We start from the raw sequence: 14579 nt of genomic DNA, 5'->3' as shown, positions 1-14579 counted from the left end.
CTATATTTACGGATTGTAACACAGGCAAGAAACTTTTCCTGTGCAATGGCATTTTCGAAATTTCTATACAGTGACAGTTTAGAGCTATCGTTTATCAATGAATATATTCTTCACGTTTTGATCCGCAAAATTCCCTGAATTCTTTTTTTTTGCATAAATTTAGTAGGTCAGTTCCAAATGCATTTACTCTCTTATCACTTGACACTCTATTTGGTAACATTCCATCTTTTTCAAAAAGGTCTGAATATGAACGGACATCAATTGCATCACTTTTCCGCAAAATGGTATCTGATCTATCAGCTGTTCATGCATTAAGGTCACCTCTTAAGGTATTAGGCCCCTAATAGTAATGTTTAAAAATGGCATTTGCTTTGTATATTCTTACAGCTGACCGTGCTTTGCACTGTGTTGCAAATTTTTTTAAGAAATTACCGTGCCGTTTTTTTTTTAAAAACAAAATGTGTAATTTACGGTATTTCCTCAAGCTCATGTAGAGACAAATTTCAAAGTGGCGGCCTTTATCAAAAACGTTCGCAGAGAATTCAATGTACTATTATTTTTTATGAAAGAAACATCAAACTTTTGGAAAACAATTCTAAAACTTAAAATGAAACTGTCAATATCATTTTTTCTAGGGTGCCTCAAGTAAACGGATTTAATGAGGCAGAATTCTGACTCCAACATTAAAAAAGTAAGGCCGAATCCTGCGGGTCTGTTTTGAATTTTGCTCACTTCATTCAAAAATAACCTTGGGGCAGAAGTAAAAAAACCTACCTACATTTCTTCCTCGATATGCAATCTAAAGAATGAAATAAAAAAAAAAAGAACTTTTACCGCACGTAACTCAGTATTTTTAAAGATGTCTAACTCTACCCCTTCTGTTTCAGAGGTAAATTCACTTTAAACAGCAAGAAATTATCGAATGAATTTTTTTCCACTTTTGTAAAATAAATCAATAACAAGTCTTGAAAAAAGTAAAAACTTACTAGAAACAAAGGAAAATAAGGAAAACAAAATTGGTCCCAGTGGGGCTTGAACCTACACCCCACTGAAAATTGCAGTCAAAGTAGGTTTATGATATGAATTGAATACTCTTTGAAAAGGAGGTACTCTATTATGGGCCTAATACCTTAATATAAAGTCAGTATCACCGAGAACATCTAGGATTCTTCAAGCATTTTTATCCCTTTCGTAGGTTTGTTGTCATAGAAATGAGAATTTTTAGGTGTTAAATAAATAAATGCAATTTTAGTATCACTTCCTGACTCAAAAAGCTGCTCTTAAATCTTAAAAATACAGCAAAATCACAATCCGGCAAAACACGACTAATACAATTACAAATATTTCGTTTAAAAATACAAGAATTCCACCATTAGCCCATCCTTTTAAAGACCGTTTAGATCCTGGTACAAAGAAATAGTCAAAATAAAGAAATAAATTAGGAATATCAGTTGTGTCAATTATCCATATTTCTGCTAAACCAAAAATGTCAAACCCATTTAAAAACACATTTTCCATGCACTTATTTTTCAAACCTTCAATATTCCAGCAGACTACATTGAGTTCATTTGGTCTGGATGGGCCTCGGCCGGATTCCTGCAAATTCACTGACACATCATTGTTTCCATATTCCATCCTGGTTTGGCTTTCATACTGTTTCACGTTACCGTTTACATTAAGATGTTTTTTATAGGTAATGTTTGCGGGCTCTTCCGGTTTCTTATTTAATCAAACATGTTCCGATATCGATTTTCTGTTCGCCAATGCAAATGTACGTGGGTTTAATTCCTTTGATTCACTTCTTTTACTTCGAAATCATATATACATAGGTTCCCTTTATAATAATAGCCCTTTCCTGTGCCTTTCAGTGAGACTAGTTGCTCTCTCTGTCATCTAGAAAGATCGGCACCTACTTTTATTCCAGCCTTCCTTAGATCGTCTCTCCCACTATAAACCTTTAACTTGTCGTCATCAAATCTAAACGTCATCAAAACGATTCTTGTCTGCCTGACTCCTGTGCTAGGTGGCCTGATCGTGTAGCGAACTTAATATCGTCTGATTGCCATTTATATTTTGGACATGCTACCTTTAGCACTTTCTGAACTATATTGTTCTTCAACGATTCTCTGTTTTCGTTTACCTCTTCCGGTAGTCCAAATATTCTCATGTTGTCCTTTCTGCATTGTCTATCAAGAAAATCGATATCCTTTTCGAGGAATTATAGTTTTACTTGCTTATGTTCCAGATCACTACTTATGTGCTCAACGTCAAGATGAATGTTTTCTCTCAGATCTCTTAATTCCATTATTTCTTTCTGTATGGAACATACTTCAGTTTCAATGTAATTTTGGTTTATTTCCAAGTTTTTAATCGCACTTGTTGAATTTCGGGTTTCGTTTTGAAGACTTGCCATTTCTGCCTTCATTCCGGCCATGTAAGAACGAATAGATTTTTGATTCGCTAATTAAGCGGTTATCGAGACCAGCTGTACACGAATCCAATGCGCTGATAGCTGGCAGAATTTTATTTTCACCATCTTCGGATATAGGACCGGGATTGTCTTCAATATAGAAATTATAGACTAATGTCGGTACGTGTGTTACAGATATTGCACACCACAGCTTGTACTCTATATTTCAAGTATGCATATTAAGTTAAATTGTTTAAGTTGGAATGTTATAGGTCTTCCTTCTAGTTGTAGTTTTCTGTATAAAACGCTGAATGAGAGGAACATCGACTTTTATGGTGTTTCAGAACACTGGCTATATAATTATAACGTGTTCCTTCTTAATTCTGCTATTACCAATTATAAAGGTTTGGTATATGTGACAAGGCTTTGCCTAAAATAGTCGTGTTTGTTAATAGGATGTGGTCTTAATGTGGCATATGAAACACGATAAATTTATCACAACATTAGGTATATTTACCCTGCAGTAATGAATCCGATGTTTCTTATTTTCCTACAAAATCTCTAGTAAATTCACTCGTCACTTATTGCAATGCGCTCTTGTATGGTGTTCCGAAGGTCTTGCTGAATAGACTTCAAAGTCTTCAGAACACTGCAGCTCGAATTATAACGAGAATATCGGGTTATGATCACATTAAGCCGGTATTAAAAGAACTGCATTTGATACCAGTTACTCATAGAGTGGACTTTAAGATTTTAGTTCACACATCATTACATGACCAATCACCGATCTATGTTAAAGACTTGCTAGAACTCTATCAGCCAGCAAGAAATTTGAGATCCAAGAACAACTCAAAACAACTAGTTGTTCCAAAAAGCAAACCTGTGAGGTACGGTGGTTATAGTTTTTCATCAGCTGCACCGAAGTTATGGAATGCTCTTCCAGCTACTATTAGAGACGCTAAAAGCTTGGATGCTTTCAAACCATCATTGAAAACACACTTTCTATTTTTCTTCAAGGTCTATTGAAAATCCCTTTGCACTTAAAAAACAAGCTTTGCAATGGAAATTATTTCCTATTCTTTATTGTTCTTTAAAATGTCTAGTACAGTTGAAATGTAAAACCTGATTCAGGCTAAATACCTTTTATTGTTGATATATATTTTTGTGTTGCATTGTATATCCATATCATTCTGTGATATGTAGTTTGTACAGCGCTTTTGAACGTTTATTTTATAGATGAAAAGAGCGCTATAAAAATCTGGTAAATAATAATAATAAGGAACGCCCCTCCATCTACCCCTTGGTTATTGTTGCTATGTTTCACAAGCTTTCTCCAAAATACCGCTTTGACAGATTCTCTTTTAATAAATAGTCTAAATCTTCTACTTATTACTGTAAAAAGATCAAAAACCTGTCGGATCATGCGCTAAATGAATCATAATTCAAAATACAAAGTACACCCTTAATAACATACTTAAACACAGCTAAGTTTCCGTCTTAATACCAGTGGAAGATCACTCTGAGAGTTCATCTCAGTGTTGTTATATTTTATGGTCCTTCGGGATCATTGATTTCAACTCATTTAGATTTGAAGATTGAATACTGCTTAAACCGGTGCTAGGGGGCGTGGGCAGTGATGCATTTTCCAGTACTGCTCATGAACAGACTCAATCAAACCAATTTTCACTGTTTGCCTTGTTTTCGGTGCTTCCGAGGGATCTGCCTTCCAGATTTTATTCACATTTACCAGATGGAATTAATTTCATACCATAATGATGCGTATCTTAAATATATCCCATGGCCTACATGTTAGATAAAATGTCCACTGATGGTAAACTATGTCAGCTATGGATATTAAGCCTACACAATTCGTTCTTGAAATTAAAGTGCTGGTCAGCAATGAGGTAATAATAAATCTACTGCGGTTTGCACGCTGTATGACAGGTAATGCGACAATTCTGCCATGCATGCGATCTTGTATTGTCGTGAAAAATAGCATCTGAGAAAATCATTTTGGAAGAACGTTCTGTCTATTGCAGGCATAGGAAATTACTTAGAAATGATATCAAAAGATCCCCACTCTCAAATTTTTGATCTTTTGTTAGCATTGCCGGACTATCAAGTTACTGTAATCACTCGTGAACAGATCAAGCATGTCGCTATAGTAAGTCTTTTGCATATGATGGCCTACAGGTGGTTGTATAGATATAACTCAGTGAGAATGCTGTAATTATTTGCAGTATGATATACCGTCATATGACATCATACGATGTGTTTTATATAACATAGATACTGTTTTATCATGATAAGGGGAAATACATTTGTACTTATAACTTCTATATCTATTCTTTATAGTCTGTACTTGAAATAAATTGGTTTGAATACTCCAACTGGAACTTTATCCATATTGTTACCGTATATTTTAGTGTATTATATTTATACCTACATGTGATGTACATACAGTACTACCTAATATGATGGATTGTAATAAGGCTTGCTATTCTTTTTGTATTCTTTGTTTCGTTTTGGAAGGATGCATGTCGGGATATGTCAACAATACATCATTTGTATTAATTACATATATACCTTACTCAATGTTTGAGTGTTTCTTTGTATTCATGCTATTTACTTAACATTATCTTTAACGTTTAATAATCAAGTTTTCGGAATTCTTTTGATTGGTTATAAAATAAGCTGATGCTTTGTGATATGCTGGCTGTGTTATTTTTTCTAGTTTAATGTAATTATGTTTGTATGTGTATCTATAATTGTTGGTTGCTCTCCGTGACGGAGGTAATAAAATAGAGAAAAGTGAAAACTTCACAGGTCGCTCAACACGACAAAAATGAAAATGTTGCAGGCTCGGTTTGATTGAGCCTGTTCATGAACGGTAGTGGAAATGCATGCTACCGTCCACGCCCTCTAGCCCCGGGTTGAGCAGAACTCAACATTTACACATGCTAAAAGTACAAAAAAAAAACAATTAGAGACATCCGCAGATATATTGAAACGGCGGTGAACATGGAACCTTCAATGATACACGCGTTGAGGCGTGTAATTCCATGAAGAGCGGCGTTTGGTCCCCAGATAAAGTAAAAGGTTTAGATACTATCTAAGGAATTATAACATGAGAATCCAAACGTTGATTCATACAATTTTTATATTTCGCTAAAATGTTATCAAAATTGAAATTTTCCATCAAACTGTCATTTTGAGAGTTTCCTTGACTTCCAAATATTTCAGATCAAACAAAACACGCGAACTCATTTTTTTTCCATTTTACCTGAAATTATGAAAGATCAGGCCTGTGTGTGAATTAGTCTTATCACTGTAGATGAGTCCTACCTTGAAGTTAGCAACATGAGGGTCTTTCGTTGTATCATACTTTTGAAATTTCTTTAAAGTCGTGATGTGATTCCGTCATTCATGACGTCACCAGCCAAATGACGTTCTTCAAATGACTTCTCTTTTCATTATCTTCTTTTCATTTAGATACGTACATATCACTTTGTTGCTAATAATACACAAGCTGTTAACCGTAAAACTTGGACTGGTATACCTGGGCAAAATATAAGTAAATAAAAGTATTTGGAACTTTTAGACGTTCTGCATACTGGCGATACGTGTCAACATTTGAGCAGGGGATCGGAACACCAGGAGCGTCTTACCTCAAATGTGACGGAACTGAAACTAGTATTGCGCAATGTGATGGACATATGCCAGGCGTTGTAGATAGCTACTACTATAAATGTGATCATGCAAAGGATCTTTTTGTCAGCTGTAATGGAGGTAAAATGCCATGATATTTCCTATAGGGTATTTTTCTATTATATTTCTGTAAATTAAAAGATTCTTTTAAAACTTGATCCTATCTATGATATTATAATACAACTTATATCTTCATAAAGTAAGAATAAGCAAATGTGGAAACAAGTCTTATCGTATTCATTTTTGTTATGTTGCTTTGTAAGGATCTGCAGATCTTGCATATTTTATAAGGGGGATTGGACCCCTAATAGTAATGTTTAAAAATGACATTTGCTTGGTATATTCTTAAAGTTGACCATGATTCGCACTGTGTTGCAAATTTTAAACACCTTTTACCATGCCGTTTTTAGTAAATTTTCTATAATATATGGTATTTCATCAAGCTCACGTAGAGACAAATTTCAGTGTGATGGCCACTTTCTGAAACATATGCAAAGAATTTATTACAGCATTAATTTTGATAAAAGAAACATCACATTATTGTTAAACAATTATAAACATAAAATAAAACTGTAAATATAATTTTTTTTCTAGGGCCTCAAGTAAACAGATTTAATGAAACAGAATTCTAACTCCAACATTGAAAAATTAAGATCGAATCCTGTGGGTCTGTTTTGAATTTTGCTAACTTCATTCAAAAATAACCTTGGGGCAGAATTAAAACCTACCTACATTTCTTCCACAATATGTAATCTAAAGAATGAAGGCAAAATACAGAAATTTTACCTCATGTAACTCAGTATTTTGAAATGTGTCTAACTCTACCCCTCCTTGTTCAGAGGTAAATTCACTTTGAACAGCAAGTAATGGCTTATAAAATGAAAACTTTCCACCTTTTTACAAAACATCCATAATATAAGTCTTGAAAGAAGTAAACCCTTACTAGAAAAAAAAGAAAATAAAGTCCCTGTGGGTCTTGAACCTACGCCCCCTGAAAATTCAGTCAAAGTAGGTTTATGGTAGGAATTGAATACTCTTCAAAAAGGAGGTACTCTGTTACGGGTCCAATACTTAAATCATTTTGTAAGGATAATACAACTCTCAACGTTTGTTTTAGAAGATTCAATATTGGACGAATACACCGGTTGGAGATCCTTTTAATCTAGATTGAAGAAATTTATAGTATCAAACTATCATCATTGTTTTCTCCTATGGCAATTTCAAAAAGATCAGGTATGTGTCTGAATTAGCCCTTACTGTTTATTGAAACCATAAATATTATTGTTTGCTCACATGAACAGCCTCAGAGAAAATAAGATTAGTTGGTGGACATTCTAACAACTCAGGGATAGTCGAAATAAACATATCTGGTATATGGGGAACTGTCTGCGACAATGGATTCGACAGACTTGATGCCGTCGTCATATGCAGAATGCTAAAGTTCCCTCGTCCGTACGTATACAAAAGACCAGATTTTCTTTGTTACAATTTCTGCCGACAATGTCCTTAGTAAATTTCCATGTAAAAAAACCTAGTGCAATTTTGTCAATATTGCTGAATATAAATAGTGAAGGTAGTTTTTACAAATTTGTTAGGCGCAAAACAATTTAGGTCGCCGGCTGGCTTAGAGTAATTGACGGAAATTTTTTATAAATCTTTTATAGAAACAGTCATATCAAAATATAACAAGTAATGATTGTTGTATGTTTCCTTGTATGACCATAAATGAATTGTAGTTATTTCTAATTCTTATTCTAAAAATACTATTATGATAGCATTTAATCATCAATACTTAAATAAAGTGTTTACAGTATATGCAAAATTGATTGCAAACACTCTATTTTGTAACATGTACCGTTTTATTTACACAAAATCATTTTGGCAATATCGGCAAAATCTCAACAGTTATAAAGATACACAAACTTAGAAAAGATAATAAGTAAGGATAGATTTCTCGGAAGCATAGAGCACCACAAACACAGCCACAGAGCCACGCATTTACAAAGTAGACCCACAACAAAAAGAAGTTGTAATGGAAAATATTATAGACGGGTTGCTTCTAACATCTAACAAGTGCATTTTAATTTATGCTAAATACTGATAAAGAGCTAGGAAATGGTAAGGGGTAAAATGGGGGTGGGTGAGGAAATTGAAAGGGAAAGTAGGGCAAGGATGAATATACAGAAGGAATGCTACGTTCCTTAATAACAGTCACACTACAATGTAAACCATAATAGCGCAGACTCTCATGTACCGAAGATAAACACACAGCCACACCGAACTAAAAGCATAGAAAAACGAACAAGTAATATACTAGAAAAGAGAAGGGCACCGCGTATTAGACTCACAAGCATACAAACGAATCCACACAAGTATGTATGAAAAAAAAATTGTGTACAGTCTTAGGGTTCGGTAGCCAAAACAAAGGGACGCCACGAAACCTTACTCAAAGTAAAATGCAAAACATATTTAAGTAAACATTTCAAACTCCATTAAACCCGCTATTTTAACCTTACATGGCATGTACCCTTGACGATAATTGGTTTCATTTTATGACTTACAGAGATTGATTTTGGCGATTGCTGACAATTGCCAGAAAAAAATACAACCTGTTGACTAGTTTACAATATCTACATATAACTTGATTATTGGCCGCAATATCTAGCTTTTAAGACAATTATTGCAAAATATCTTCTGTAAATGTGAATCGGATAAGTACTATGTATGTATCAAAAAGTAAAGTTACAAAGTCAATTATATTGTACCAGTACAGTATTAGTACATTGACAGGGTGATGGATTATGTTGCCAATTTACGCTTTGGTCGCGGTTTCATTATTCTTCATAAATGTTTCTATGCCAACATCAATTACGGTTAATTTTGATATTGAAGCGAACGGGCAATCACCTACACTGACGCTCACCGTGGCCATGTTAATGGTCCTATCCATATGAAGGACTTGAAATGCAATGGTGTTGAGACAAGCATTGGGCAATGTAACCCTGAGATGGATACACGTGGCTGTCAACATTCAAAAGATGCGGGAGTCGACTGTTGTCGTACGTGACCACTTTTATGAAGAAGTCTGAATTTTTTATTTGATATCATAAATTTAAGAATTTGATATTTCATATGTTCCTAGACCAGCGTTTGCTGAAATCGATGTTTAGTATCCGCGGTGCATTGTTTTATTGTACAATTTAATGATGACTTCGTAAAGTGGTTGTCTTACATTGTAGAATAGTTTAACTTATTTGGCACTCTTAACGCTTCCATATACGTACCAATTATTTCATTAAAATTTAATCATTTACATGTATAAAATTCAACGACAACAGACATTATATATTTTGGAGGCCAGATTAGAAAATAGACTATAAAATTTCCTCATTCAAGTTGACAAATTAGATATAAAAATTATGAACTCTAAGAATGGCAGTTTCTATAGTCCGAATTTCAAATTTGCATATAATTTTTCAAAATTAAGTCAATTTGTTCAGAGGAAGCATTTAAAATTAGTTATAGATGACTGTAAATTTCAAAGTGACCGGGTATCGATGAATGAAAAACAAGTGCTGCGTTCTGTTAATACTTTTTATTTGAAACAACTCTGTACAGTTTCTAGCAACGTACATTATTGGGCTTCAAATTGTCGCAGTCGTCTCTTTGATCCACCACACCCGTAACAGGGCATTTCATTAATTGCAAATGGATTTTGCAAACTTCGACTTAAGTTATTCAATATTTTTAACGTTTTTGGGTGGTAATAGAATTTCAATGACAATTTAAATTTCCAACAACATATTTCCTCGTTTAAAACTCTGACCCATAATGAAATAGACAAATGTATCAAAATTTCTGAATGAATTGTTTTTATACAAATTAAATTTATTCTGAAGTTTTATAACAATCCTTCGACAAGTCAAAGTTAAAAATTGATTAATTGGCCATAATGACTAAAAGTTATAATTATTATTATTATACCAGATTTATATAGCGCCCTTTTTCATGATAAACACGTTCAAATGCGCTTTACATATAGCAAACGCAGCCACACAGGGCGCGAAATTCATCCTCTACTAGTACCGAAACAGAGCAATCTGACCAGAGCGACAGAGTCAGATAAAGCCCCCAGAACAGACAAAGAGATCTGTTTAGATACAGACGTGTCCGGATAACTTAGCCTAGCTCTTTGTGAATAGACAGTCTGATTCTTTAACGTGCCCTATGTAAATCACGGGTACACGCGAAGACGTCTTTCCTGGGAAGAACCAGTACAGGCCTCTAGTTAGGTGTGAGATACTCAAGAGCATCCCAGAAATTTTCAGTGCATGGACCGGGATTCGAACCCCGGATATCTGGATTGACAGGCACACGTGTTACCACCTAACCACCGGCCCACCTGATAATAATGACATGTACCCTATTTATAATCATTCAAAACTAATTAAGACATTTTAAACAATTAAAACTATTTATTGTTACGCTATGGTCGATGTAGTTTTTAGAGAAACTTTAATCGAACTTAAATCATTTCTATATTTAAGTCAACTCTGTAGGAAGCAATTTGCTAATAACGGCTGGCTGATAACGGCAGCTTTTGATAGTTTTACACTATAGCTGAACTAAGCCCTTGGGGTTACATCTATTCTTCTATAAATATATTAAACAAACAGGAGGTAAATAAGTCTGGCAGGTTATCTTGTACTCAACTACAGAAATTATCAACTGCTTTAGCAGTTAAATTATAGTGTAATTACTCAACTACAGAAATTATCAACTGCTTTAGCAGTTAAATTATAGTTTAATAAAATAAAAAGTATCTACAGAAACAGTTCATGTTTAGCAACAAACATCATTCAGAAATTCACACAATAAATCTGTAAACATTTCTCAATTCTCAAGAATAGTGTGATAATATGGCATTATTTCATATCAGGACTATCATTCATTAATGATAATAATTAAAACCAAGACTCTTTAAAATTTTGAAAACTGTCAGTAAGCTTCTTATACACAAATGAGCAACAGTTAAAATTGAGATAGATCCAATAAAAAATTGCAGTTAAATTCAGCTAAGAGTTTGATTTAATCGTATTTTATTGCTTCTGATATAAATACAAATACAAATACACAAATCATACAATGAAAAAGGATTGTTTATTTTAACAAATCAATTATAACAGTATGATTAGAATTCAACTTACATAAAAGCAAAAGGGTTGGGCCACAAGTTTTGCCAACATTAGAGGTTGGCCCGTCCCATTTGTCACATTAAATTTAACAAAGTGAGCATTGTTTTCTTTGTATGTCATAGTAATGTAAATGATTTAGAGAATTTAAATAAATACAAGAGGTAAAGTGTTTCAAGAGTTTAAAATGTTTAATAAAAGTTAAAATGCAGCAGATATAAAAACACGCAAAGTGAGACAATCCTTGTGTAATATTTATCAAAGTATAACAGCCGCTCAAGGCCAGAGATTTAAAATTGTGAGCCTTGAAACAGGCAAAGTGGAGGTTTTATACCTCCTAGTCTTCACAAAAATAAGCGTAGAGGCGCACACTCAAAAGTGTGAGTATGTGAACTTCACACAAATAAATGTGAACCCAGCTTCACACAAAATACTGTGGAGTTGTGGAGGCTGTGAAGGAAACAAAAGCCAATTTTTTTTAAACATAAAAGATCATAATAAATATTAGTATGAAAAGAAAGAAAAATGAAAAATATAAATGATTATAACATCGATTTTCCTTTTAAGGGAAGGGAGTTTCTTTAAAGCATATTTGCTTTAAAGTTAAATGACATTTCTACAACAATGTAAACAAAGATTAGGCAGTAGTTGCTGGGCAACTACCCACAATGTATTGCAAGTACAACAACATCAACAGCATGTCTACAAAACCAGGAGTCAGCTGTTTCTAGTGATTTAACAAGAACTAAAGCTTATATAAATTTATAAAGTAGATGAGGCTGGTCTAAATAAAATGTTTCAATATCCAACTTGATAAATAATTACTTAAAATAGCCTGCATCCTTATAATAAAAATTAAAGTTAAGCTAACAGTCTCATTAAGTAAATTAAGTAGGTCACTGTACCATGAAGTACTATAATATTCCTACTAGTGATGTCCTTTAGAATTATGAATAATATAATTGATATTGCTCACGTCTAAAAAAACTAAAAGGAAAAGGTGTGTTAAACAGAAGCTAACTCGTCGTTTTTAGAAATTTTGACGAAAAAAATAATTCTGAAACATGACAAAACACGTTTATCTGTAATTCTGTTTTAATCTTTTTCAAGCACACTGCGAGATTTCAGGACAGCTGGTCGGATAGGTATGAGGACTTCTGCAGAGGGATTGCTTTAATATGGAATGAATTAGTGAATAAACTATCAAAATTATTCAACTCTTACATACTTTTCAGCTCCGTTTATTATGTCTTTTGACATACTTACTTAAAAGCTCCGTTTAGATATAATGTAATCTGAAACGTCAATGATTTTTTATCATTGACGTTCAATTTCATATCAGGTGTGTGACGTGAATTTCATGTATGCCCTCGATCTTTCAAGTTTTTAACGACGAAATTTAATTTTGAATCATTCATTTAATGATTTTAAGTGTAGGTACCTATATAATAAAGAAATTATTACATTTGCATCGAGAAATATGCACTCCATTCTTTCCTCGGAATAATATTGCTCTTCTAAAGTCATTCACTATTTCCGCTGCATACTGCATTTCTCGATACCATTCTAATTACCTCTATTATATTATATAATTATTATTTTCTTCTAATAGACCCCTAGTTCAGGTATATTGTCAGAGTATTATACCTCTTAAAGATATCCAATGGTCATCGTTCACTAAAATGCTTTATCTTTAGGTATTAGATTCAACGTAGAATATCTTCATAAAATGTATGTGACTTTACTAAATATTTGAAAATATTTTGTTTGTAAAGCTACATTTATATCTTAATCTCATGTAGTGACAGTCGAAAACAATCTTGTTTATAGCAGCTGTACACATAAGTCAAACTTGACTACAAAGACCACCCTTGAGAGAGCCGATAAGTGGTCTTTATTCACAATTTTAAACATACAATATATTTTAAAAAAGGAAACAAAACATGTGGTCTTTAGTGCCAGGTAGTCCCTGTTCAGAGGTGGTATTTAATACAGGTTTGACTGTATATATATATATAGTCCAGCTATACATGTACACAGTGCGTACTGTTTTAACTTTTTTGCATAGTTCTGTTAATTTAAATAACTTGTTAAATTTATATTTACATGAATACATGTGGTAATTGTTCACGTTTTCGGGTACGAAATGTCGGTCTTATATACCTTAAAAGGATTTTCTAGTCAGAAATTTAAATGCGTATGTTCATTTTAAACAAAGTAAAGTAAGAACAATCTAAAAGTTTTACATATATAAAATTTGGTGATATGAGTCACTCTCCAATATTTTCTGATGGCCTTTAGTTGGAATTACACCAACGCAATGCCGATAATCAGCTTAAAAATCCACTCAGGTAAGCTGGTGCTAGGGTAACGAGGGGTGTTTTACGTTTCAATTCCTCTCATGAACAGACTCAGTCAAACCGAGTCTGCTGCTATTACGTTTCTTGTCTGCATTCTATGCTTCTAAAGGATCTTTTCACAGATTTTAATATTGTATATGTTTTCACAGTAGCATTAGACTGTACCGAAATAGTGAGAAGGCGCAAGAAAAGTATGAAACTTATTTATAACATGTTTGTAGATTGATGTATTAAACTTCATTTACATGTAAGCCAGCTTGAATTTCGGCTGCCATTTTAAATACTTACAACCTGCTTTACAAGCTAAAGAAATGCCCTTACATGGTATATATAGCGAGAAAATAATACACATAGCATTTTAGTGTAACGTAATATAAAGCTACAAATCAATCATATATGCAACGAGAAACAAGTCCAATTTGGCGGAATAAACCCAAAATGGCCGCCATAAAATTATGTTTCCACACGTAGTGCTCTCCAAATGGGTTTATAAAGCGAAAATTATGTCACACTACATGGTGGTACATATATTTGTGACGCATGCTCTTCGAACACTCTTACTCTTAAAACATTCAATATGGCCAACCAAAATCAAGATCACTGCCATAAAATATACAATATTTCCATGAAAATTGTGCATCACCTGAGCATATTTGGTGAAAATTGTGAAACGTTTCATGTTAGTTAATATATTTGTAAAACACGCTCCTCAAAAAACTGAAAACTGACAACGGATAAATAAATTCAAAATGGCCAGCAAAATTCAAGATGGCTACCAAGAAATATTTTCCATACTCACATTTATAAGATATATTAAAAACAACAAGTTTAACACTAACATTGGTGAATAAATTCATGAATATGACCAAACGTTTGAAGATAGCAACTATAAAATCTGAAAGTAAGAAT

The 14579-nt window shown here is 33.4% G+C and overlaps 1 protein-coding gene across 1 annotated transcript in view; it reads left to right on the top strand.

Moving 5' to 3' along the window:
• The window catches only part of LOC128551188 (scavenger receptor cysteine-rich domain superfamily protein-like), a 28771-nt gene extending 16249 nt beyond the window's left edge, over positions 1 to 12522 (top strand). Inside the window, exons 13-16 of the mRNA XM_053531763.1 lie at positions 6012 to 6199; positions 7420 to 7570; positions 9011 to 9177; positions 12421 to 12522. Of these exons, the coding sequence (XP_053387738.1) occupies positions 6012 to 6199; positions 7420 to 7570; positions 9011 to 9177; positions 12421 to 12455 (541 nt within the window). The 3' untranslated portion in view covers positions 12456 to 12522. The remainder of the gene's footprint in view (positions 1 to 6011; positions 6200 to 7419; positions 7571 to 9010; positions 9178 to 12420) is intronic.
• Positions 12523 to 14579: the final 2057 nt, after the last annotated feature.

This window comes from Mercenaria mercenaria, chromosome 19, assembly GCF_021730395.1.
Source record: "Mercenaria mercenaria strain notata chromosome 19, MADL_Memer_1, whole genome shotgun sequence".
Lineage (NCBI taxonomy): Eukaryota > Metazoa > Mollusca > Bivalvia > Venerida > Veneridae > Mercenaria > Mercenaria mercenaria.
This window is presented reverse-complemented; position numbering and strand designations above follow the sequence as displayed.